The sequence below is a fragment of the Heteronotia binoei genome, chromosome 7, assembly GCF_032191835.1.
Source record: "Heteronotia binoei isolate CCM8104 ecotype False Entrance Well chromosome 7, APGP_CSIRO_Hbin_v1, whole genome shotgun sequence".
Taxonomy (NCBI): Eukaryota; Metazoa; Chordata; class Lepidosauria; order Squamata; family Gekkonidae; genus Heteronotia; species Heteronotia binoei.
In genome coordinates, this window is record NC_083229.1 from 36,129,482 (window position 1) to 36,155,853 (window position 26,372).

Here is a 26,372-nt window from a genome sequence, read left to right on the forward strand (position 1 = left end):
TCTTAATGCTACAGATGTTGTTTCTATTATCCTGCAAAATTTTAATCCCTCACTAACGGTAATTATAGTATATAAAATTGTAGTATTATATATAGCATGTGTGTTTATAGTATACTATAGCAATTATAAAATTATTGTATATAAAACAATCCCCAATATATATAAATTCATATTTTTCTGCAACCATGGAGCTTCCCTCAAATCTGTTTCTGGCCCCTGCCTGTTCCTGGCTCAATTATGTGGATATTTTGATCCACAATCCATGGCCTGCTTCAAAATTAAATATATGATGTGACACAATGTTCATCTGGAGCATATAAATCCCTTCTTTCAAATGCAAACACACCTGGTTGCTTTATAATAGTCATCCCAACTATGTAAAACAAATACATTTTGAAATAGTAACAAACTACTTTATTCATCCCTTTATTAGTGAAACATAAAACTGAAATAAATAAGGACAATCGGAAGCTTGCAGCGTAGCTGCTAGGCTGCTTCTGCGCTGTTTGCCTCCCTGGGAGGGAAGAGTCAGAAGTCGCCCATTTGGGCGCGCAATGTGAGGGGCGGGGCTAGCCGCTTTAACAGCTAGCTCCACGTTCCCCTCAGTTCATTCTGTCGTTGATCGGCCCTCCCTCCCGCCCTGTCTGTTATGTAGGCTTGGCTGGTTGCCTCATTTGATGGGCCAGGTAGGAATTTTTTACACCCGGCTGATTGGCTGTTGCTGGGGTGTGTTTTTCGCCTACCCTGCATAGCAGTGCAGTGGATTGTGGAATTGGCTCAGGCAAGGTGCCTTTAAATAGTTGGTCACTTTAGGTGGCAGGTTTTTGGGGTTTAGGACACTATGCGGCTAGGGGAGGACTGCGAAGCATCCCCCTTTTGGGGAATTTGGGGTCTGGCATGAACAACCTGGGGTTTGAAGACCCGGGTTTGGAGACTGCAGACTGTCCAGGAGGCTCGGCTAGAGGGTGCCTTTCTGGCGAGACGTGCGTCTGGGTTTGGGGCCCTCTGGTGCGTGCCTCCCTGCTGGGCCTGCCTGGAGGGAGCTGAGTCGCTCAGCTCTGGCTGGGGGGGCTGGGTCTCTCGCCCGTTAATGGCAGGGGAGCGGTCGCGGTGACCCCTAGCCCTGGCCAGGCCGCTGGTGGGGTACCCTTGCTGTTTATGCTGTTAGTTAATAAAGTGGCCCAATTTTATTCCAATGCATTGTGTCTGACTCTTTATTCCGACCTTGGGGGGCAAACTGAAACTTACAAGAAGTTCAGTTTGGCTGGCTGACCACAGGTGGCCTGCTTCTAAACTTTAGACTCAAGACAAACATAAATAGAAAATCAGGGGTCTGCTGGAAAATATTTGTTCACTTCTGAAACAAGCTAAAATCTTGGAACAAGATAATCTTGGATTGGCGGTGGGGGGGAGGCAGTTGCCAATAGGATAGGACTTACTTCTCTCTCAGCTCCCTATATTGATGGCCATTTGCTGGCCTGGGCATGAGGGAGTACCTCAAGCACCCCTTTCCAGCAGTAAGAGACAGACATTTCATCGGCATGGAGGAAAGTGACACCCCAATGATCACTCTCAGGCAGCTTTGTCACAGAACACCTATCAATAGCTTAACACATCATTTCATCTTTGTAGAAAATGGGGGACACCACAGCAAGTTTCATTCCAGACACAAATACTCTACAAAAACCATCACTTTGTTTTGTATGTATTTTGATTGTTTTAAATTGTTGTAATTATATGTGTTTAGAGGGGGTGATTTTAATGGCTTTTATTGTGTACCTTTTAAATTGTTAGCCACCTTGGTGGCTCTTTTAAAGGAAAGACGACATAAAATATTGTAAATCAACAAAAGCCTATTTCCCAGATCTGGATTTGGATATGGCACCACAGCACTAGCCTTGACAGCTCCGTAGTATCTTCCCTTTGTATGTCCTATTTCCAGCCTACCTTCTGTGACAAAAAGTATTTTAAAAGCAAGAGAGAAAAACCCATTTGTCAACATCTGTGTAAATTAGAATCAGTGGATACGGTTCCTAACCTTCCTGTGCCTCCTATTTCTCATCTACAAATGTCTCTCCAAGATACTTTTCCATCAGTGGGTTTACTTAAATCTCAGAACCAGCTGGGGATACAACAGGTAAAAGAATTTGAAGAGTGTATTTTCAAAGAAGAGTTAGTGGGAAGAGGAAGGGTTAAACACCCACATACACCTGCTGGGGTTTTGTTGCAAACAATTCTCATATTATCAAAACTGGGGTGAGAAACGCTGCATGCTCTTGTAACTGTATTTCTACCTTCATCTCAGCTTCAAGAGGAATCTAAACCCCTGCAAGCTGGCAAATCCTTTTTGACTGGGAGAGCAACAGATGTATCTATTACTTTTGTGCAAAATAAAAGCCTTTGTGTTGTAAATAAAGAACTAAGATGAACTATAATGTAGCATGTTCCTTCAGAATCATATCTTCACTGATTTAGAATTTGCTATGACAAAAACAAAACTGGAGCACCTTCCAAAAAAGAAGTGGAATATTTTTATACCTATGGAGAGCCATCTTTTACTGTCTACAATCTCCATACTTGTAATTGCTGACAGGCACCCCCACCAGCTATTAAGTAATGACACAGATTCAATTTATAGAAAAACAGCCTGTGTTTATCAAGGTACATCCTGGCTAGTTCCTATATGAGTTTGTCTCTGCTTGGAAATCTGATTCCCATCATATTATCTTCTTCAATATCACTGTTTCTGCCACAGTTTCACTACTTGGCTCTCATCCAGTCCAGCTATTGACTCAGTTTCTGGATTATCTCTGATTTCCTGGTTCTTACCCTGTTTGACTCTTTTCCTGGCTTGAAGATTGTTCCTACAAATTTAAGTAACCCTTGACTCTCTGGCTTTGAGCCAGTCTCGTGCCACATGGTAGCTATAGTTCAATTATCACGCTCCTTGAAAAGGCTGTTCATAGCTCGTTTTACTATATTCCACCAAGCAACATGTTGACAAAAGCAGAAAGAAAAAGTCAGCAAAGAATCCACACAAATATAGTTCAATTCTGATACAGAACCAAAAGAATGGGATATAAAGAAGAACTGTAGGGATGATCAACTGCCATTTGTTGAAAGCAGGCCTGGTCTCTTAAGGCCCCCAGCTGCTCCTCACAGTGCAATAAACAAGCCTTGCAGTTCTTGGACCTTTTGTCATCAATGAAATTAGAATGTTCTTCTTTTCGCTTTTCCCCTGTGTTCTTTTGTCAAGGTGCAGCAAAGTGGAACAACCACTTTTCCAACCTCCGTCAGCCTTTATCTGTTGTGGTATAACAGAAACCTACCTAGAATACAGTTTGGCATAACTGAAAGCAAAAGAAAGAGGCCATTCACCCAAACTGGAAACATAAAACATTTACATTCAGGGTTTTTTAGATCTGATAAACCGATTCCTTCTTCTGTGATACATTCACTTCAAAATAATAGTTTCCCTGAGAATTATACTTTGGTGTTAGAGATTTTGAATGAAATCCCAGTTTAGTGATAGTTCCCCCAACATGCAATCCTACTTTTCTGTACTGTGTATGACCAACATCTATAAGCAATGTGCACTTAATTCCATGTGTTAGATGTGGAGTTTAACCCACTCCTGCAGCATCATTTTGCAGCCCTGAAAATTCCAGAAACTCTGGTATTAATATTATTTATATCTAAATGAAGATAATAAGACAAAGAATATAAAAATAACACAGAGGACATGCTAATGATGTTAGTGCGATGCCCACTGAAACGCAATCTGATCAAAGATTTTTTAAAATTTAGAGTATTTTTCAGTAACATTAAATTATTTTTAAGATCCTACTGAAATTATTGTTGCATAACTACATCTCTTTCATGAAATAAAAACCCAATTAATGAAGGGTACAACAAAGAAATAAAACAAGTAAAATAAAACAATCCTAGCCACAACATTTTCAATAAGATTGACTATGCAGGATACATATTTTGGAGTGAAGGGAGTCAATGCATATAAAATTTGCTGCTACTTTTTAGGATGATTGGTTATTCTTAGAGTTTCAGTAACGTCTCTTTGTATTTCATAATGTAATTATAACAGAGAAAATTATTTTAAAATAATTGCTTAAATTACATAAAGCATTCAAGTCTAATTATTTATTTATTATTTATTTATTACTTTGCATTTATATCCCGCCCTCTCCGCAAGCGGACTCAGGGCGGCTTACAGTATCATAAAAACAATCAATTCCATAAAACATATAAAACCATAATACATTTATCAGTTTAAAACTATTACGCTATTATTAGATGGTATGTAAAAAGATTGATAAAATTGGCTGTGGCTATGTAGAAAACTGTTTCAAAATGTAGAATATATATAAAAATTTCTTCAGTGTCATGTTGCTCATTAACATATTATAATAAATAAAAATATCCATGCCAATATACTCCGATATCACACTGTAGCTTGGGTAGGAGTCAGTATAACAATAAATTATGGAGAAGAAAATAGAACTGCGCCAAAATACTAACTGCTTGAGACTAATATTTATCTATTTGTTCTTTATAAATGGCAAAGCATCAAAATACAGCTCTCTACTGTCTCTGAGCCTCGTAATAAGAATAATTGTTCTACTATCCTCAGAAACCATTAGCTATCTTATGCCCCTCTGTGGCCAAGATGGACAAAAATTCGCCTTCTCATTGCTAACAGCAGCAATTAAATGTAGAGAAAGTAAATCCTTTCCAGATAATAAATATCTGATATTTTCAACCTCAAAGGAAAACAGAAAAGATCAGAAAGCAAATTGTAAAACTGGGGCTAGTACAGTTCATGGTGATTTTCTTCAAAAAGGATTCTTATGCAACAGTGTATTAATCTGAGTATAGTCAAAAGCACTCCTGAACTCCAATGCAGTGCAAAGAATGCTGCTACAAGTAGAGCTTCTAACATCCCAATATTAATATATTCAGCTCTAAAGAAAGTCAGTCAGAAAGGCAAATAAATGTATCCCCAGATGAAGGGTCTTCTTTCATCTAAGCATATTAAAACATGGATTCAGTCACCAATAGGCCAAAAACCATAAAGGAATAACCTGAGAAAAATGCAGGTACTGAGTCAGAATGTGTTACATTCATTTTCAGAGCAGGAACAAATATATATTTTTCATTCATTATATTTTACGTCAAATAAAACACAATAGATGCAAACAGAGTTCATTCTAAACACCAGTCAAAACAAAGAAAATTTTAAAATAAATTCAAGGACTAAACAATACACATTAGCCTTATTTACTATGTGAAATAGCCTTGGGCTCATGAGCAAAATTGTGCTGTTTCAGCAAGATGGAGTTTGGAATGGTAGAAAAGAGACACATGTTTTGGAGTATACAGAATACCACAACATCAAATGCATGCTTGCCTGAACAGCCATATATGCGGCAGCACTGTAGTGTAAACAGTAAAAGCAAAAGGAATAAAATACATACAGGGGGATCCAATTAAGCATAGAGCTAATAAATGAAGAGCTTGTCAGTAAGCTTCCTAACGAAGGGGGGGGGGGAGGTGACGGGAGAGAGATGAAAGCCTCTGCAAATAATTCTGTTGTTATTGTGTGGTGGATGTGAGAAGCCAACACATTCTCAAGATCCCACAAAACAGGACAGAGTGTGTCCAGAATGGCAAGCTACATTAATTGTATGATGAAAACATGCTGGCTTGCATAATTTTTGCATTAGCTTCCTTTCCAGTACTGAAAAGTCAGCAGCTATCCTTAATATAAAATGTTAGCTATAAATAAAGCAGATATTATAAAGAGCCCTTCTTGCTTAACACTCAAATAGGTATCTCTCAATTTAAAAATGTAATATTGTACTATAAAATCAAAAGAAATAATGATTTATTTTAAAGTCTTGTATGCTTCCCTGTCCAAAGTTCTGAACCTTGTCATTAATTAATTTTTAATATGATGCCTGGATAATTTAGGGGAAAGGCTATAAATAAGAAATGATAATATATATTTATTTTTAGCTAGAAAAGAACATATGTTTATAAAAGTACACTAACAGGAAGTAATTAAAATTTGCAATAAATCAAATACTTCTTCAAGATGACAATAAGCAAAATTTAAATTACAAATATTTACCTAAATAAAATGCTTACATATAAGCATAAACCTTAAACTGACAGCAGCTATTAATGCTGTACAAATGTACAAATACAACAGCCTATCCCTAATTCTATTATGCAGTGTTACAAACATAACAAAAACTTCCAACCAAAATCACACTGACTATGGAGAAGCAGTCAGATTTCTTTACAAAAGTAAAATAATTCTCAGCTTAAAGTTACTTTAAGAACCTTTTAATTAACCATTCTCACAGAATAAGCGCACTGATAATCCATATTAAATGCAGTGTCAGATTTGCAGACACAGAAGAAAAGCAGAGACTATGCATTCATATTTTCACAAGAAGAAAACATGAAGTCTACTGACTGAAAACTGCAACAGCATATATGAGCAAAACAGAATTGGTTTGTGGATGTTGGAAAACAGTAGGCTGGGCTGCAGGCCTTGAAATATGCACTTGGAGGTATAACACAAATACGCTGCAGTTCAAAAATGTTTGTTCCATTTTGTTAAACTTTGAAAAGATTAAAAACATACTTTCAAAAGGAATAATATACTTTTAAAATACCAATAGTTATCTTTGTTATGAACTAGTAATAATTCTTTAAAACTGACCTGAAAACAGTTTTGGCTACATCATTTTGAAAAACTCATCAGCTTCAATATCACCAGTATACTAAAGAGTGATGCAAAACTTATGGGGGGAAAGTAAAATGGTGGTGTTTAGTTAAGTATAATGAAAAGTGCTAAGAATAATCAATGAAGACATCATCACTTTATAATTGTTTAGATTATGTTCTTAGTATCATTGGGAGGGAAGTAGGCCTCTTACATTTTCTGTTGAGAGTATTATTTATTGTCTTTTCTGGAACATCTCTCTTAATGCACTATTTAAAAAAACCAAAAAAACTATTGTCTTCTTTCTCCTTTCATAAATCCTTTTCACTAAATATCCCACTTCTTTCTTAAAACACTGAATCTTTTTTTCAAGGTTCTAAATGTCCCTAAGGCAAGATAGGCTTACTGAATAAACAGTACAAAAGATAACATACAATGGAGTATAGCCTGTAAGACATATAAGAAACCTGATCAACAAATCCCATTCACTATCATTAACAAAACCTCTCTCTTTTCCCAACACCTCTCTGAAAACCATGGCAATCCATAATAAAATAGTGCCTAAACCTGGCTGACCTCCTGCAAAGCACCAGCTCATATTCATAACATAGCTACTTAAGAAGATTATTGAAAAGCTCTAAGTGCAGGAAGACTCTTTTCCCCAAATAAAGGTATGCCCTTCTGCATATTTTGCAAGCATATGCAGGACTGCTAGTATACAACCTATGGCAAATCATTTATGGTTAAACAGTCACAACCTTGTCACTGTCATATTATTAAAGCAATCATTTTGTCTTACAAATATTCTATGAATATTTAATAAGTGTATGGGACCCATACTTAGTGCTGTGTCTGATCATGATAGTAAATGTGTTTCAAAAGATGCCATGTTGTATCTTATAGGCTTTTATTGCAGTAATGCAGTCATTTAATTCCTGCATAAAATCCTTCATTTAAACATGTTATGCAAAAGCAACAGATGACCAACAAAAGACTAATTTCTGCTATAAAATCTTAATATTTTAAGAGCTGATTAGGCATGATTACTCATGGAAAAGCATGCATATGCACATATGGCTGACACAAATGTAGAAATGCAGAAATGAGGAATCTATATTCTTACTTACCTAGAATCATCCAATGTTTGTCCAAAAATATCATTTTGTAAAATATTTGGAGGGGATGAGAAAACCCCATGAAAATGTGATAATACAGAATTGCAGACCTGGCGCAATGTCTCAAATTGCATTTTCTCTCTTCCCTTCTATTCTTCCTTACCACCTGTGCAAAAAGTCATCTGTTTTGCAGTCACCATCAAATGCAGACATGCCAATCAAGTTCCATATTTCTCCTGATCTTGATAAAAACTGTGCCTAAATGAGCAGGGGTTGATAGTTAATTGTACAGTCATTATTCTTCTAATTCAGTCGTGGAAGATTTAGCACCCGTACAGATTTCTCCTCACAGTAGCAAGAATTCTCAACGGTAGCAAGCTTTTTGGGCATTCCCAGCTGAAGTGTGAAGCTGAGCTGCTTTCATGTACTCTACTCATATTTCTCTAAGCCTCTTAAAAACACGCAGTGAATAGATGCTGTCGTCAGGAGTTTCAGCACATCTGGCTGCCAGCAATAAAATCTCAGAAGTAATAAAAACGAGGACAAGGCATCCTCACACAGTTACTACTGCCTGAGAGAAGGAGGAGGAGGAGAAGGAGGAGGAGGATTTCTGCAGCTTCTCCTCCTCCTTTCCTCCCCTGGAAAAATGACTAACACCAATCCCAGTGAATACAGATCTTTTTCCCCCTTTTAGAACTTGAAGGGAGAAGCATAGGGCGGAAAGACCCCTCTAAAAATAGCAACCATATTCTTCAAATGGTAATATGTAGCAAAAAGAATGTAACAATAGTCCCTTTGTCTCCACTCTTTGAAAAGCTATATCATATCTTGTATAAGATAGCAGACAATTTTGTCCTTAGCCATTTTAATTTATTCTCAGGGAAGAGAAGAGCACTAAGCCTACAATTTAATATCATTCCATTACTTATTGCATATATTATGCTCACAAAACTGAGGCAATGATTTATTACATACACTTCCAACATCTCCACAGAAACAAATACCCATGTAGATGTACAACATGCTATAAAAGCAGAAACCAGCAGTATCCTTTGGAAGCTTACTACATTCTATCCACAAATGTTAGCAATGATCAAATCAACCTAGTACACTGTCTCTTATCTATCCCCTCAGTGAACTATAGCACTGTAGAACTACCACTACAATACATGTATAGAGCAGCAAGCCACTGCCTTGCCTACAAGACTGTTCATCTCAAGGAATACCCTTTAAAGGCTTTATAAGGTAGCAGAAAGAATCCAAAATACAACTGTCCATGAATACAAATGACCATCCCACTATTATTCAGTATTCTGCTAGTTCAAATTAAAGGATAAAAGTACAATATGTGCTATCACCACCAAAGGGGGAATACCAATTAATAGGATTTGCTTTAGAATAGCTAATTTTTAATATGCAGCATTTAATATCATACCAACCACTCACAAAATACCTATATAAACTAAAATAAATTGAAGCCTGTGCACTGAAAGGAATTTTATCCCCTAAGTAAAAGGGAATAAGCAAGTTTTCAGCTAATTAAGAAACTCCATTGCAGGTCTCAAAAGGGAGCCCCTACAGAGCCAAAAGGATGAGAGCCACAGCAGCACTTAGTGTTTCAGAGTAAAGCATGGTCAGACTCAAGAGGCCTGTAGCCAGAAATTTTTTTTTATTGGTGGGGGGAGCAAATGAGTATGGTGATGGTGAGCACATCATTATTTATTTACTTTGTTATGAATGAGCTATGATGTAGTGCAAAGTCTTTATAAGAGATCATTCTACAACGAAGGTTAAATGATAGTTCATTTTGTTTGAAACCAAATATCCCCTTTCTTTATCTACACATGATGAACAGAATCTTGTAAATGCATGAAGATCCCCACCCTCACATTGTCCCACTTCCACTTTCCTCAGTTGTGGTGTGCCAAACAGGAATCTCCCCCTCCAATGTATCACCATAAAAATGTCTTTTTCTTCTTCTGAGCATAAAATGAGGCTTGCTAACAGAGATCACAGAAGAAGTATGTTTTCTTGGATGGATTGCTCTGATTCATAACACCATTTTCCATTAAACTCATCCCCCTAAAAAAAAAGCCTAAAACCCTCCTCTGGTTTAGCTCCACATAACTTGCTATAGGAAGACTTAAGAATAGCTATAGGCATGCAGGATGGGATGCATTATAGATTGTCAACCTCCAGGTGAAGCCTGGAGATATTCCAGAATTACAAATGATCACCAGACTAGAGAGATCACTTCCCATGGAGAAAATAGCTACTTCAGAGGATAGAATCTATAGTATTATATTTAACTATACCATAACTATGCTATTATACCTAACTATACTTCCCCCACCTTCCCCAGGCTCCATCCAGGAATTTCCTAACATGGAGCTGGTAACCCTAGTAAGTACGCACAGAAGTGCACACAAACTTTTCCTTCACAGCTACAGCCTGTCTGGCATGCAGGGAAAAGACACCTTTTGTGATTCATACAAATGGGAAGAGAATCTGAGGCACAGCTTCCTTCTACAGATACGGAGGCTGACTTCCCCTGCCCCCCCCCACACACACACTAAGGCCAGTTAAAACAAGTGTTTTAAAGGGCCAAAACAGCTGCATTGGCATGTACACACTGTAAAATGGTTACAAGTCCACTTGTGAGAGGTAGAATACAGAGGCTGCTGCTGCCATCCACCTGCTCTGATTCCAACCACCTTTGCATATTCACCACCCAGGGCTAAAATAGAGCCAAAAAACACCAGCTTCTACCTTAATGTGCTGAAGATCAGAGGAATCCATGACTGGCACAAACTAGCAAGCTGAGGCGGGAAATGGATTCTGTCATGTGCTTCACAGCACAGCTAAATCAACTACTTTGTGCAGGAAGCAAAGTGCAAAGGGAAAGAATGGGAGGGTTGAGGGAATGAAATGCCCTCTCTCATCGGCAGAAGACTTGTGACAGATTTCACAACAACCCCTCGTGCTGACTACAGGGACATAAGGAATGATTGGTGGGGCCCTGTCCCTTTGTGCACCACAGTAGCTATGGGCCTGGGTCAAAATCAAAATATGTAGGGAACATGGCAGGAAAAGAGGTTTACATAGGTCAAGGAAAAGAAGGAATTCCACACTGACATGTTAAATTATCATTCAGTTGCATAAGGATAACATTAATAAGTAAATCAAGCTTTATTGTAACCCAGACAAGTTATAGTTTACATTTTCTAACATAAGTCTTCAGGAAGACATGCTATATTTGCTAGACATGCTATTCATAAAATAGACAATGGAATAAAGATGAAATAAAAGTGGAATGGAATTCATTAAATAAATGGAATTCATGAAATAAAAGTGAGTATGCCAAAGTCTACTTTTATGTGGCTGTTATCACATTCTAGAAACTCTTGCATTTCCTCATAGACGTGCAAAAGGAGGAGACTTTTAATGAACAATATTAAGTCAATGTCATTAGCATTCTGCCCACACGGCATTACATGCAGCTAGTAGTTTCATTATGTTAGTCTATCAAGGCGTTCAACCATTTTCTGCTAAATGTAAACACAGGTTTTATTTAAGGTCCTCTGGCAATGAAAAAAAATAAGACAGAGATATTCTGAAGATTAGGATTGGTTTCCTTTTTAAAACTTTAGTCTCAAGTCAGCAAATGCAGGGCGGCTTATAACACATGCATTAATTTCGTATATGGCACCTGAGACTGTGGTATCATATTTTCTTCTTAGGTCTGCATAATTGACCTAGATTTACAGAACTGTTTCATACAAGCAAATACATATGCAACAAACATTAAATTAGAATCTGTAATTGTTTCATCCTCTAAGTGGGGGGAGAGGATATGACTACAGTGAGGTTCAGAGGACATATGTGGTTTACAAGTCAAACAATTGTTGCTCCTGGACAGCTACAGATAGTCTATGATAGTGTCTTGTCCTTATTTTAAACCTTCTCCTAGCCACATACTGGAGAAGAAGGCAGAACATGAATACAGAGGAAATGCCAAAGGCATGATCTAAGGAGGACCCAACCTTAAAGCTTGTAGATGTCATTTCTGAGCCTCTGGCTATTATTTTTGAGAATTCTTGGAGAACAGGAAAAGTGCCGGAAGATTGGAGGCAGGCGAATGCTGTCCCCATCTTCAAGAAGGGAGGAAAAAAGGATCCGGGTAACTACCGACCCATCAGCTTGACGTCTATACCTTGAAAAGTTATAGACCAAATCATCAAACAGTCGGTCCTGGAACATTTAGAAAGAATGGATGGGATTACTAAGAGCCAGCATGGGTTTCTCAAGAACAAGTCATGTCAGACTAACCTGATTTCTTTTTTTGAGAAAGTGACTACCTTGCTGGATCAGGGGAATGCTGTAGAAACTGTTTATCTTGATTTCAGTAAGACTCTTGATAAGGTTCCACATACTATTCTTGTTGACAAGTTGGTAAAATGTGGTTTGGATTCTGTTACCGTTAGATGGATCTGTAACTGGTTGACAGATCGCACCCAAAGAGTGCTTGTGAATGGTGACTCATCCTCTTGGAGAGGAGTGACAAGTGGATTGCCTCAAGGATCTGTCCTGGGACCTGTTTTGTTCAACATCTTTATCAATGATTTGGATGAAGGAATAGAGGGAATGCTTATTAAATTTGCAGATGATTCTAAATTGGGAGAGGTTGCAAACACAGAAGAGGACAGAAACAGGATACAGGATGACCTTGACAGGCTGGAAAACTGGGCTAAAACCAATAAAATGAATTTTAACGGGGATAAATGTAAAGTTCTGTATTTAGGTAGGAAAAATCCAATGCGTGGTTATAGGATGGGGGGGATGCGAAAAGGATCTAGGGGTCTTAGTGGATCATATGCTGAACATGAGTTAACAGTGTGATGCAGTGGTTAAAAAGGCAAATGCAATTTTGGGCTGTATCAACAGAAGTATAGTGTCCAGATCACATGATGTGATGGTATCGCTTTACTCTGCTCTGGTAAGACCTCACCTAGAGCAGGGGTTGCCAACAGTAGCTCTCCAGATGTTTTTTTCTACAACTCCCATCAGCCCCAGCCATTGGTCATGCTGACTGAGACAGATGGGAGTTGTAGGCAAAAAACATCTGGAGAGCTACTGCTGGCCACCCCTGACCTAGAGTATTGTGTTCAGTTTTGGGCACTGCATTTTAAGAAGAATATAGACAAGGTGGGTGGGTCCAGAGGAAGGCAACAAAGATGGTGAGGGGTCTGGAGACCAAGTCCTATGAAGAAAGGTTGAAGGAGCTGGAGATGTTTAGCCTGGAAAGGAGGCTGCTGAGAGGTGATATGATCACCATCTTCAAGTACTTGAAGGGCTGTCATATAGAGGATGGTGTGGAATTGTTTTCTTTGGTCCCGGAAGGTAGGACCAGAACCATGGGTTAAAATTAAATCAAAAGAGTTTCCGGCTCAACATTAGGAAGAACTTCCTGACCATTAGAGTGATTCCTCAGTGGAACAGGCTTCCTTGGGAGGTGGTGGGCTCTCCTTCCTTGGAGTTTTTTAAACAGAGGCTAGATGGCCATCTGACAGCAATGAAGATCTTGTGAATTTAGGGGGAAGTGTTTGTGAGTTTCCTGCATTGTGCAGGGGGTTGGACTAGATGACCCTGGAGGTCCCTTCCAACTCTGATTCTATGAACCAGTTATACTGTAGGAACAATGGACAAAAATGGGAAAGAGGAGTGGTTTGACTAAAGAAAAAAAATAGGAAGGCAGTATTATTGGAAGAACTAACATGGTGTCAGAAGAGCTGTCAGAACGGGATGGAGGAAAAATAATATTGGGGTTTTTTTTGGGGGGGGGGAGGAAGTATCAGTAATAAGAGTTGTACTACTTACTCATATAGATATTTTTGAACACAGCTAAAACATCTAGAAGCTCTTTGGCCAGCCCTGTAAATAGCTGTTACCAGGAGGGAAAGAAAATCAGATTCTTTGCATTGAACATCACATAAAAACACATTCTTCCTTGCATTTTCTAAGGTTAGAACTGCCAGTACTCTGCAATAGCACATGACAGTGGCAGTTGTGTTTACTCAAAGCGAATTAGAAATTGATTTGGTAAGATGAGTTTTCACTGTATCTACTCTTCTCTGAAAGGCCTTCTTAATACTTGAAAAAATGCCATTTCTTTTAAAATTATTCATAATGTGCTGAATCCATTTTTATCCTACCGACACATACTTCATGGAATTTCAGGGTGCAAGATACTATTTCCTGGAACATTTTAAAGTTATTCTGTATAATGGGGTTGAAGTAAAGGGGTTTATAATAAGATCAATAAGAAGAGAAAATTGTGTTTATGGATGTAATACTTTGTGTTTTAAAATTACATACAAAATTACTGACAGATTGGCAATCAGGCATCCACAGATTGTAGTCTGTTTTTATTTTCTGATAGCCAGCTACAAAATTCAATCCCACCGTATTATTTGTAACAATAAAATAATATCTAGATGTATTGCAATTTATAATAGAAATGAATAAAAGAAAATTATTCTTTAAACTCAGTCTTCTAACTTAATTAAATTATGAAATGACTTTTACTTTTGGGTTGAGATTGATTTTCTCTTTGACCAATTTGCTGTTTATAATTCTTAATATTATTTCTGTCAGCTAATACCTATTTTTCACAGAAGCTCAAATGCTGTACAACATATACATGGTATGGTGAATGTAATTTCTTTTGATATTCCATAACTTCTTTACATTTGGAGTTGTGTTCATACCAAAAAAAAGATACTAATAAGGTTATGGTGAGAATAAAACACAGGAGTGAAGAATAGTCCAAACCAGGGGCTTGGAACATTTGTTATAAGAGCCAGATCTAACATAAAAGAGACCTTGTCAGGCCAGGCTATATTGGATAAACATATGGAGCAGAGGTCCATCAGTGTGTATTAGCCGCAGATTATTGTTGGAACTTTCTGTCTGGGGTAGTGATGCTCCGTATTCTTGGTGCTTGGGGGAGCACAATGGGAGGGTTTCTAGTGTCCTGGCCCCACTGGTGAACCACTTGGCTTTTTTGGATACTGTGTGACACAGAGTGTTGGACTGGATGGGTCATTGGCCTGATCCAACAAGGCTTCTCTTATGTTCTTATGTGTGTGTCATAAAATGCCAGGTAGCAGAGATATAAACTTTATAAAGGACACACACAAACACAATTAATGTGTGATTTTTTTAAAAAAAACTTAAAATAAAACACAAAACCATTAGTATTCTTGCAATATTTTGTTTATTTAACACTCTGATTACTGACACCTCTTGTTCTGAATTACTGCATCAAAATCTAGAGACAGTGTCTGTGCTGTAGCAATCTTGAGTATGCTGTTCAGGTGTGTGCAAGTTGCAAACCTACGTTTGATTTATTGACATTCATTCCAGAAATCTCATGGAGAATGCTTGGAGCCTAGGATCCAGAGGAAAACATGAAATGGCTAGGCATTGCAAGATTTTGTACATGTTGCTTCTTGTGCTGGTCAAGAATATGTGAAGGCATCATGACACAGACTGAGGGCTATGTGTTTGTCTACAAAACTATAGTCTTCATAGAATCATAGAGTTGAAAGGGACCTGCAGGGTCATATAGTCTAACCCCTGCATAATGCAGGAAACTCACAAATACCTCCCCCTAAATTCACAGATATATAACTACAACTGAGGCAGTGCTTGAACAAGACAGACATCAATATATAGTGGTCAGTATCAGCCTACTCATCTGGGAAGCCTAGGTTTAAAATCCCCAGTCTACAAAGGAAATGTGCTGGGTGAACTTGGTCTTGCGCACACTCTTATCCTAATCCACCTCACTGGATTGTTGTTATTCCTCATCTAAAGAGTTCACATTGCTTTGCTAATGAGAAAGACTGGCATAAATACAGTGAAAAGGGGAAGGTAAACCCAGCTGCGCTCAAGACAGCTCTGGCACAGCCAGCCAACAAAAAACTCTCTCTCTCTCTGTCTCTCTCTGTAGCAAGGCAAAAAGCTCAAACTTTGACTAAAACTTTGATGGCCTTAAAGGTGCTTTGTATCTCTCCCATGGGATTGAGAGAACTGGGCAAAGGAAGCTCTGGCTTCTTCCCTCCTCCCCAGGGGATGAGGAGGGGGAGAAACCTCAGACAGTAGAAGGAAGAGAGGCTTCGCTCAGTAGCTCTGCTGTATGATTGGAAGATCATGGCAAAGCAAGCTCTCCCTCCCTCCCCAAAGAAGGAGCTTTAGTCAATGGAGAAAATGGAGGCTTTGCTCTGTAGCTCCTCTGCAATTGAGCAAGCCTGGCAAAGCAAGCTGTGGTGCAGAAGGAAGTAAGAGAGAGGAAGAAGAAAGTGGGTCTGATAGAAACCCTCCAGGGTTTGTATGCTTCTTACATTAGGAACTAAGGATAGATCAGGCATTCTGATTGTTTTCTGGCTGCCTAATTCTCCAGTAGGGCCCTTGTCTGAATTGGCAGATACAGTCTCAGATGTAGCACTGGAGACTTGTTCTGGGAGACTTCAACATTTGTGCCAAGGATACTTTACTGGAGCCAGTTCGGGATTTTACATTTTCTTAGCCTCCCTTGGGTCTCTCCCAAATTGTGAGTGGCCTGACACATGAGAGAAGTCACACCTCAGACCTAGTCTTTTCCACTGAATCTCTAAGGGAAGGTCTGATTTCAAGGCTGGAGAACATAAGAACATAAGAGAAGCCATGTTAGATCAGGCCAATGGCCCATCCAGTCCAACACTCTGTGTCACACAGTGGCCAAAAAAAATTATACATATAGACGCACACACACACACACTGTGGCTAATAGCCACTGATGGACCTCTGCTGCATATTTTTATCTAAACCCCTCTTGAAGGTGGCTATGCTTGTGGCCGCCACCACCTCCTGTGGCAGTGAATTCCACATGTTAATCACCCTTTGGGTGAAGAAGTACTTCCTTTTATCCGTTTTAACCTGTCTGCTCAGCAATTTCATCGAATGCCCACGAGTTCTTGTATTGTGAGAAAGGGAGAAAAGTACTTCTTTCTCTACTTTCTCCATCCCATGCATTATCTTGTAAACCTCTATCATGTCACCCCGCAGTCGACGTAGCTCCACGCTAAAGAGTCCCAAGCGTTTCAACCTTTCTTCATAGGGAAAGTGTTCCAGCCCTTTAATCATTCTAGTTGCCCTTTTCTGGACTTTCTCCAATGCTATAATATCCTTTTTGAGGTGCGGCGACAAGAACTGCACACAGTACTCCAAATGAGACCACACGATCGATTTATATCAGGTCTCCTTTGTCCACATGTTTGTTCACTCCCTCAAAGAAATGTAAAAGGTTAGTGAGACAAGATCTTCCCTTACAGAACCCATGCTGAGTCTTCCTCAATAACCCGTGTTCATCAATGTGCCTACTCATTCTGTCCTTGATAATGGTTTCTACCAACTTTCCCGGTATTGAAGTCAGACTGACTGGCCTGTAATTTCCCAGATCTCCTCTGGAACCCTTTTTAAAGATGGGGGTGACATTTGCTACCTTCCAGTCCTCAGAAACGGAGGCAGATTTTAATGAAAGATTACATATTTTTGTTAGAAGATCCACAAGTTCAACTTTGAGTTCTTTCAGAACTTTTGGATGCATGCCATCCGGACCTGGTAACTTCTTAGTTTTTAATTCATCTATCAGTTGTAGGACCTCCTCTTTTGTCACCTCAATCTGACTCAGGTCTTTCAACACCCCTTCCAAAATTAGTGGTTCTGGGGCGGGCAAAAAGTTCTCATCTTCCACAGTGAAGACGGAGGCAAAAAATGCATTCAGCTTCTCAGCTATTTCTCTATCCTCCTTCAGTAATCCTTTTACCCCATGGTCATCCAAGGGCCCCACTGCCTCCCTGGCTGGTTTCCTACTTATAATATATTTGCAGAAATTTTTATTGTTGGTCTTTATGTTTTTTGCAATATGCTCCTCATAGTCCCTTTTTGCCTGCCTGATCACCCTGAACCATGATCTGACCACTACTCACTCAAAACTAAGGTCAATGTAGCTCCTACAGAAGAGAGGGCCCAGTCAAAATGGCCCCTAATTGTGCATTAGATCCTTGACCATCCCTGCTTCTAAAATTGTGTAAAAACCACATAAATGAATCCTTAGTACCTATTACAAATCTATCACTAGGCACCTTCCCTTGATCACTCAAGAGGTGGTTATTCATCCACTACAGAAAAATGATGTAGCCAGTTATTGCCCTGTCACTAATCTGCCTTTCCTAGAAAAAGTGATTGAGAGAGCAATAGCAAGCAAAACTCCAGGTCTTCTGTATAGGGTCATCTGCCCTAGACCCTTTTCAATCTGGTTTCAGACTGGGCTACGGAACATAGACAGCTCTGCTGGCTTCAGTTGACAATCTCCATGTAAATGTAGAAAAGGGTTAAGACTCCATGTTGCTCCAACTGGATTTCTTGCTGCCTTGACACAGTGCACCATGCCATCTTGTGAAGGCATGTGGAGGCAGAAATAAGCATCAGGAATTGTGACTGGTACAAATCATTCTTCATAGACCAATCCCAAAGAATTGCCAATGGAAACCAATTATCATCAGTGTGGGAACTATCCTGTGGGTCCCACAAGGTGTAATCCTATTCCCAATGCTATTTAATCTTTATATAAAGCCCTCAGGCCAAATAATTTGTAGCTTTCACACTGGATGTTATCAATATGCAGACAATACACAGCTATAGGAATGGGCATGGTCCATGGAGATCTGAGGGGTTATGGACTCACCCCACAGACCACAAACCTCCATGTTTAACAGACCAGGTCATGGTCCGTTTGGTCCGTGATGCCATGTGGCTCACAACATTTAAAGGAAATGCTGCCTCTGCGGACCTTGTTCTTCTAGAATGGTAAATATCACTTCTCCAAAATCTTTCTCCCAGCTCTTCCCTACTTTCTCCTTAGCTAGTCTGTCCATTTGTAAGTATGTTCTGTTTGTGTGTTTTTGCTCTTTTATTATTTTTCAATAAAAACAGCCTTCAGTTGAACATCTGATTGGTTTCTTTTGAGAGTTGTCTAAGGGAATATACTGGTATACATACATGGAGATCCCAGTTACCCCCTCTCAGTTGTCTCCATTGAGCTAAATTCTTCCAATTAGTTAGGAGACTACCAGTTTGGGTAACAGAATGGTTTGCCTGAGGAGGTCCGGAAGACTCTCACAGTGGCTTTGCAAACTATGCAAAATTGAATTATTTAAGAAGGCTTTTCTTCACAGGCACTAGGGTAGCACTGTACAAAATGATTCGCAAAGTTACTTGGACAAACTGTTAGGGTCTGTTTTTTATACAATTGTGTATAGTTTGTTGTGAGTTGGGTCCTACTACATAATTTTGCAACATGTCTCATGTTGACACTTATGCTTTACTTCAGGTCTGTTTTTTTTAAACTTTCTCATTGGTTCTACAACCCAAAGCCTATTTCAATTTTTACTGAATGTCCCATCCTGTTGATTGTATTGACACCATCTGTGTAATCCACCTTGAGTTCCAGTGAGAATGGCAAACTATAAATAATATAAATAAAATAAAAAGAAGGATATAGATGAAGTAAATAAATAAAATAAATAATGCTGTGTAGCATTTACTATTGTTATAAATGTTATGTAGTTACTGTTATACATGTCATTTAAATTCCTGTCTCTAAATGTTTTACAAAAGCAAAGGGTATTTACACATTTTCCAAGAACAAGGACTTCTGTGGTACCTTTAAAACTAGCATAGTTTTTATGGCAAGAGCTCATGAAGTACAGGCCACTTTTTCAGGCATATTTTTTTCTAAATAAGGAGAGGAATCACAGCTTAATCTAGAGAACATGTTGTGCATTAAAGTCCTCAAGTTCAGATGCTGGCATGTCCAGATAACAGGATCTATGGCAACAGAGCAGGGAACAATATTTGGACAAGATGCTCAGGTTCACTTGCTCATCAAAGAAGACAGTATAGGACTGGATGGAACAATGGCAGATTCATATGCTCAAGACTGAAAGCATGTGAAAGCCTGTGCACAGTTACTGGAAATAACCCAGTGGGAGTTACTTGTGAGTAAATATGCATGTGATCAGACTCAACAATCACTGAACAATCTGGCCATTGCATTTGGAAAAGCTTTTAGTAAAAAAAAGAAAGAAAAAAGTAGTAAAGGTTATTTAAGTTTTCAAAAACCCTTTACCTTCTAGATAGCTCCAAGATGGGGCAAAATGGGGTGGCTTTTCATATTGGCACTGTGTTTCTGGATGAGATGGTATGATGGAAAAAATTGCTCAGAGGCACAGAGTGGCACTGGCTAAAAATGAAAGTAAAAACTGGCTGCAGGCCTAGCACTAATGAAGCTGTTAAAGAAATAGTGTAGCAGAATCCTTTGCTATAATAGAAATTGCCAAGATGACAAGCTTTCTATTATCTGGCAAATTAACAAATGGTTTTGTTTTCACACCACTGTTGGTGGTGTAAAAGATATAACTTCCTTAAGACATTTCACCAAACTAGGGCTTCAAATTTTGCCTTTAAAATGCTAGATATATCTCCTCCTTTCAGAGTATTTGTGTTAACAGCCTATTCTCAACTGAGATGTTGTGCCTCAGGCTTAAGAAAGAGCAAGAAGACATGATGGAACTTACTTCAGATACTCAACGGCTGGCTATGGTTCAACAGTGGTGGGGAAATAACTTTACTTACTCAGATTTAATCTAGTAACTTAAAATGATATAGTTATATCTTGGATATATATTGGATGTGTGTGTGTGTTTGGGGTGCTACACAAGATATACAGAACTCCTGTGGACCTTTTAGTTGATAGTAATTGCAATGAGCTGAGGAGTAAATACCATCTCTGGAAATGCTAATGAGGTAAATAACTATGGGCGTTTTCGCACAGGGCTTACCCCGGAGCAACGTCCCTCTTCACCACGCAGCGTCTGCGTGGATTTCGCACCAACTGCTCCGCAGAACCCAGAAGAGCCGCAAAGTCCCGCGACTTTTGCGTCGCAAATGTAAACTGCCAAAAACCAGTTAACATTTGTGACACAAAAGACGCGGGACTTTGCGGCTCTTCCGGGTTCTGCGGAGCAGTTGGTGCAAAATCCGCACAGACACTGCGCGGTGAAGAGGGACGTCTCTCCGGGGTAAGCCCTGTGCGAAAACGCCCTATGGCTTGCTATTTCTCACCCTTCCTTATATGTCTTTCCAAGCAGCAAAAATAAATTAATTTAGCTACTTCTGGGCATCTATAACTGTTCCTTGCAAGAAGTGATCCACATCAGCATTCCTGTTCAGAGCAACAGATCTATGATCAAATAAGTGAAATCCTCCACATTGCTGTCAAACATCTCACATTGTAGGGGACATTTCCCTGGATCTAGTTTTTGATCGCTTAGCCTTTCTACTGAGTTTTGCCCTGACCCCAAATATTGATCACCAGGAAGGACATTAATTCTTTCTCCGCCCATAACAGGAATTGTTTTGGTACAGAGTTGTGTAACTAGTGCCACCTCTTTACACTGTTAAACAGCATCCACTCTGCAAAAGAGATGCCTAAAGCACTATTTCAGTTTGAGAAATCCACAACTCAAACTGGGCCCAAACTAGCTGGCTCCGGAATAAAGAACTGAGGGCATTTGCCCCTAGCTAGCATGCTTTTTCTTCTTTTATGTAAGAAAATTTGATGACAACAGGCATCAGTTAACATCTTCAAATCTTGAATGGTCAGTACCAGATCAAGAATATTCCCTTTCCAATTTGCTGAAAAACCATGCAACTATCACCATGTAAACTGTGACCATCTCTATATCCTGTATATCCCCCAAGTTAATATGCATTGAAGAGCCCCATGGCGCAGAGTGGTAAAGCTGCAGTACTGCAGTCAGAGCTCTCTGCTCACGACCTGAGTTCGATCCCAGCAGAAGCTGGGTTCAGGTAGCCGGCTCCAGGTTGATTCAGCCTTCCATCCTTCCAAGGTTGGTAAAATGAGTACCCAGCCTTGCTGGGGGGGAAAGTGTAGATGAGTGGGGAAAGCAATGGCAAACCACCCCATAAAAAGTCTGCCGTGAAAACATTGTGAAAGCAACGTCACCCCAGAGTCGAAAACAACTGGTGCTTGCACAGGGGACTACCTTTACCTTTTTTTAAAGTATGCATGTTGTGAAATAGTACTTTTTTCTTTACAGAATGTTTTGCTAATCAACTACTAGTATTCTCTCTCTGTCCACTTTCTTCACACCAGGCATCATTTTATAGCTAAACTGCCAGTTACTAATTATCTTTTTCTAAACTAAAACATCCCAGGTACATAGACTTTTTTTCCTCCTAAGGTAGGTACTCCAACCCTTTAATCATTTTAGTTTATCATATTCCAAATGTAGCTGAATTCGAATCTTTTCAGTTGCCCTTTTACACAGATTTTTCAGCACTACAATATCCTTCTTGAGATATGGCAATAAGAACTGTACACAGTATGAAAAATACATCCACATCATGGATCTATCACAAGGCTCTTAGATTACTGATCATTTTGTTTTCGATCCCTTTCCTAATACTAGCTAGCACAGAATCTGCCTTTTTTCATTGTTGCCACACATTGACATTTTATTTAAGATATCCACTATGATCACAAAATCTCTTTACTTACGAGTCACTGCCAATTCAGAGCCCATCTGGCAGTTACAATCTTTTGACCCAAGGTACCTTACTTTATACTTAAATTGAAACTTGTTTGCCATATGGGTCTCATACACATACTTTGCGCTATCTTGAATTATCTACAAACTTGAGTATTTTGTTGCCCAATTCCAGATAATTTGTGAACAAATTCGATACCACTGCCCTCCAACACCTTTCCCTATAGAGCCTCACTACTCTCCATTGTGCAAACTGTCATTTACTGATACTATCTGATTCCTGCCATTTAACTAGATTTAATCCATAAAAACTTGCTCAATCCTGTCAGATCTTGGACGCTAAACAGGGTCTGTTCTGGTTAGTACTTAGATGGGAGGCCACCCAGAAAGTCAAAGGTTCTTATGCAGATGCAGGCAATGGCAAACCTCCTATGTTTGTCTCTTGCCTTGAAAACCCTATGGGATTGCTATAAGTAGGCTGTGACTTAATAACACTCTAACACCAGCTCCCAAGAGGACCCATCCTCTTACTTTATGACTGCTAGGTTTACTCAGAAATTTTTGATGGGGGTCTTTTGGAAGTCCAAGTAAATAATGTCTACCATGTGACTGTTAACACTCTCAAACAACTTCAAATGTTGCTGATGCTCCCTTTACAGAACCCATGTTGATTCCTCTTCAGCATCACTCATTGTTTTATATGTTTAAGACCCTATCTATAGAGCCGATTTCCACTAGAGTTGTGATGGCCCAGAAGAAAACCAGGAGAAAAATTGGGGGTGGGGGTGTGTCATGAGCCCTGAGGAGGGGCAGCTGGAAGGGTTAACAGACCAGGAAGAACGGCCTTCCAGCACCTCAGCCAAAGAAGCAACAGCTGGCCCATCAATCACTCTCCCCACATTCCAGGCCCCAGTGCCAGCTGTTGACAATTAGTCTCCTCAAAGCTCTCACGCCGTCTTTGTGTAAAGACTCTCAGAACACAGGCACGAGGCACACCAATGCTTCTGATCTCTCAACACTGAATTCTAGGAGAATTATGGCCACCCAAGGAGCAGGCTGATTGAGGCTCCCATATAACTCACACCCGGGACTTGGCAACCTCATGGAAGCAACAAGTCGATTCCCTGGCTTGCATCCACACTCCTTCCTGATTCCAGATCCTGACCAGTTTGAACCCCTTGGCACCCTGACCCTTTGGCTTTGGACAATGACTTCTGTTTCTGGTTTGCAATTTTGCTGTGGTGACTCAGCTCCTGTTTGATTTCCCGAACTTTGACCCAAAACTGGCTTTGGACTCCTGTCTGCCTATGCCCTGAGAATGTGACAGGGTGGGAATGGGGGGTGGACTGCTGATCTTCTAACTAAGATATGTAACATGTCCCTAAGATCTACCTCTGTACCAGAGGTACATCTTAGGGTACCAGAGGACTGGACAGTAGTAAGCTAGAGCAGCTGCCCTATGAGGACTGGTTAAAATGCTTAGGGCTATGGACAGGCCACAGTTGAGAACCCAGACAAAATGTGATCCACTGGAGAAGGAAATTGGAGGAAGTTGACAGGATCCTCTTGTCTGCACGCCCTACAACTTGCAATTCGGACCCTTGCCCCTCCTGGCTTATTAAATCTTGCCAGAGGGAGCTTAGGTATCCTATACGGGATATCATAAATAGATCCCTGATGGAAGGGCAATTTCCAACGCCTCTTAAGGAGGCAGTGGTCCGTCCCCTCTTAAAAAAACCAACACTGGATCCGGCCGAATTGGCACACTATCGGCCGGTCTCGAATTTACCCTTTTTGGGTAAACTCATTGAGAGGGCAGTGGCGTTGCAACTACAGAGTTTCCTGGAGGATGCTTCCGTCCTTGACTCCCATCAGTCGGGCTTCCGCCCGGGTCATGGGACGGAGACAGTGCTGGTCGCCCTGGTGGATGATCTCCAGCGGCATCTGGACCGAGGCGGCTCGGCGGTACTGATGCTGTTAGACCTGTCGGCAGCGTTCGACACGGTCGACCATCGGTTGCTGACTTGCCGTCTTGCCGACGTGGGGATTCAGGGGTTGGCTTTACAATGGCTTACCTCTTTCCTCAAAGGTCGGGGACAAAGAGTGGCGATTGGGGGTGAATTGTCCCAGAGATACCCGCTGGATTGCGGGGTCCCTCAGGGAGCAGTTCTATCCCCGATGTTGTTTAACATCTATATGCGCCCTCTTACCCAGATTGCCCGGAGATATGGGCTGGGTTGCCACCAGTACGCTGATGACACCCAGCTCTATCTACTTATGGACGGCCGGCCTGCCTGTGTCCCAGAAAACCTGGACCTGGCATTGCAGGCCGTGTCTAGATGGCTCAGGCTGAGCGGGCTGAAGCTAAATCCGACGAAGACAGAGGTCCTTTGCCTGGGTCGCCGTGGTCCAGGGAGGGAGATTCCCTTACCGGCCCTCGATGGTGTGCCTCTGTCAGCGGCACACAGGGTTAGGAGCCTGGGGGTGCTACTGGAGCCTACCCTAACTATGGAGGCCCAGATAGCAGCCACTGCCAAGTCCGCATTTTTTCATCTTAGGCGGGCAAGGCAGTTGGCCCCTTTCCTGGAGGGCGACGACCTGGCAACAGTGATCCATGCAACGGTCACCTCGAGGCTGGATTACTGCAATGCCCTCTACATGGGGCTGCCCTTGTGCCGAACCCGGAAGTTGCAGCTAGTGCAGAATGCCGCTGCCCGGCTGTTGTTAGGGCTCCCTAGACGGGAGCACATCCAGCCGGGGCTTCGAGGACTGCACTGGCTGCCGATAACATATCGAGTTCGGTACAAGGTGCTGGTTATGACCTTTAAAGCCCTTTATGGTCTGGGACCTGCCTACCTTAGGGACCGTCTCTCCCCACATGTCCCCCAGAGAGTGCTGAGGTCGGGGTCTCAGAACCTCCTTATAATCCCTGGGTCAAAGGAGGCCCGTCTGAAAGCGACCAGGGACAGGGCCTTCTCGATTGCAGCTCCCTGTTGGTGGAATCAGCTCCCGGAGGAGGTGAGGGCCCTGCGGAGCCTTGAACAGTTCCGCAGGACCTGTAAAACAACCCTCTTCCGGTTGGCATATAATTAACTGTGAGCAGAATGCCTGAATATTAAATCTTAAACATCAGATTACTGAATATTGGAAATTTGAAGGACTGATTTAAGTAATAGTAGCATAGTGTATATCGATGTGAGTTTTATGTATTTTTAGGCTTTTATGTATTTTATTGTATAATTTTAATTGTATTTAAATCGACCTTTGTTAGCTTTTATTGTTGTAAGCCGCCCTGAGCCCACCTCGGTGGGGTAGGGCGGGATATAAATCGAATAAAGTAAAGGAAAGGAAAGGAAAGGAAATGGCAACACACTCCAGTATCCTTGCTAAGAAAACCCCATGGACAGTAACAAAAGGCTAAAAGATATGGCACTGGAAGGTGAGCCCCTCAGGTCAGAACGTGCCCAAGGGGAAGAGCGGAGGGCAAGTCCAAGTAACCACAGAAAGAGTGAAGCGGCTGGGCCAAAGCCAAAAGGATGCTCAGCTGTGGATGTGTCTGGTGGTAAAAGGAAAGTCTGATGTTGCAAAGAACAATACTGCATTGGAATGTGGAATGTAAGATCTATGAATCAGGGTAAGCTGGATGTAGTCAAACAAGAGATGGCAAGACTGAACATCGACATCTTAGGAATCAGTGAACTAAATGGGTGAAGGAATGGGTGAATTTAACTCAGCAGATCACTACATCTATTATTGTGAGCAAGAGTCCCATAAAAGAAATGGTGTGGCCTTTATAGTTAACAAGAGAGTGAGGAAGGCAGTAATGGGATA

General features: G+C 40.6%; 1 protein-coding gene across 48 annotated transcripts in view; it reads right to left on the reverse strand.

Annotated features, from left to right (window-relative positions):
* RIMS2 (regulating synaptic membrane exocytosis 2) overlaps positions 1–26,372 on the reverse strand; it is a 679,145-nt gene that overhangs the window by 426,178 nt on the left and 226,595 nt on the right. Inside the window, exon 1 of one of the 48 annotated variants that reach the window (XM_060243395.1) lies at positions 7,879–8,441. The exons of 45 other annotated variants lie outside the window; for them this stretch is intronic. In XM_060243395.1, coding sequence (XP_060099378.1) covers positions 7,879–8,000 — 122 coding nt within the window. In that variant the 5' untranslated portion in view covers positions 8,001–8,441. Of the gene's footprint in view, positions 1–7,878; positions 8,442–26,372 lie in introns of those variants that run through there. 2 more of the 48 variants (XM_060243402.1, XM_060243404.1) reach the window with 2 other exon arrangements.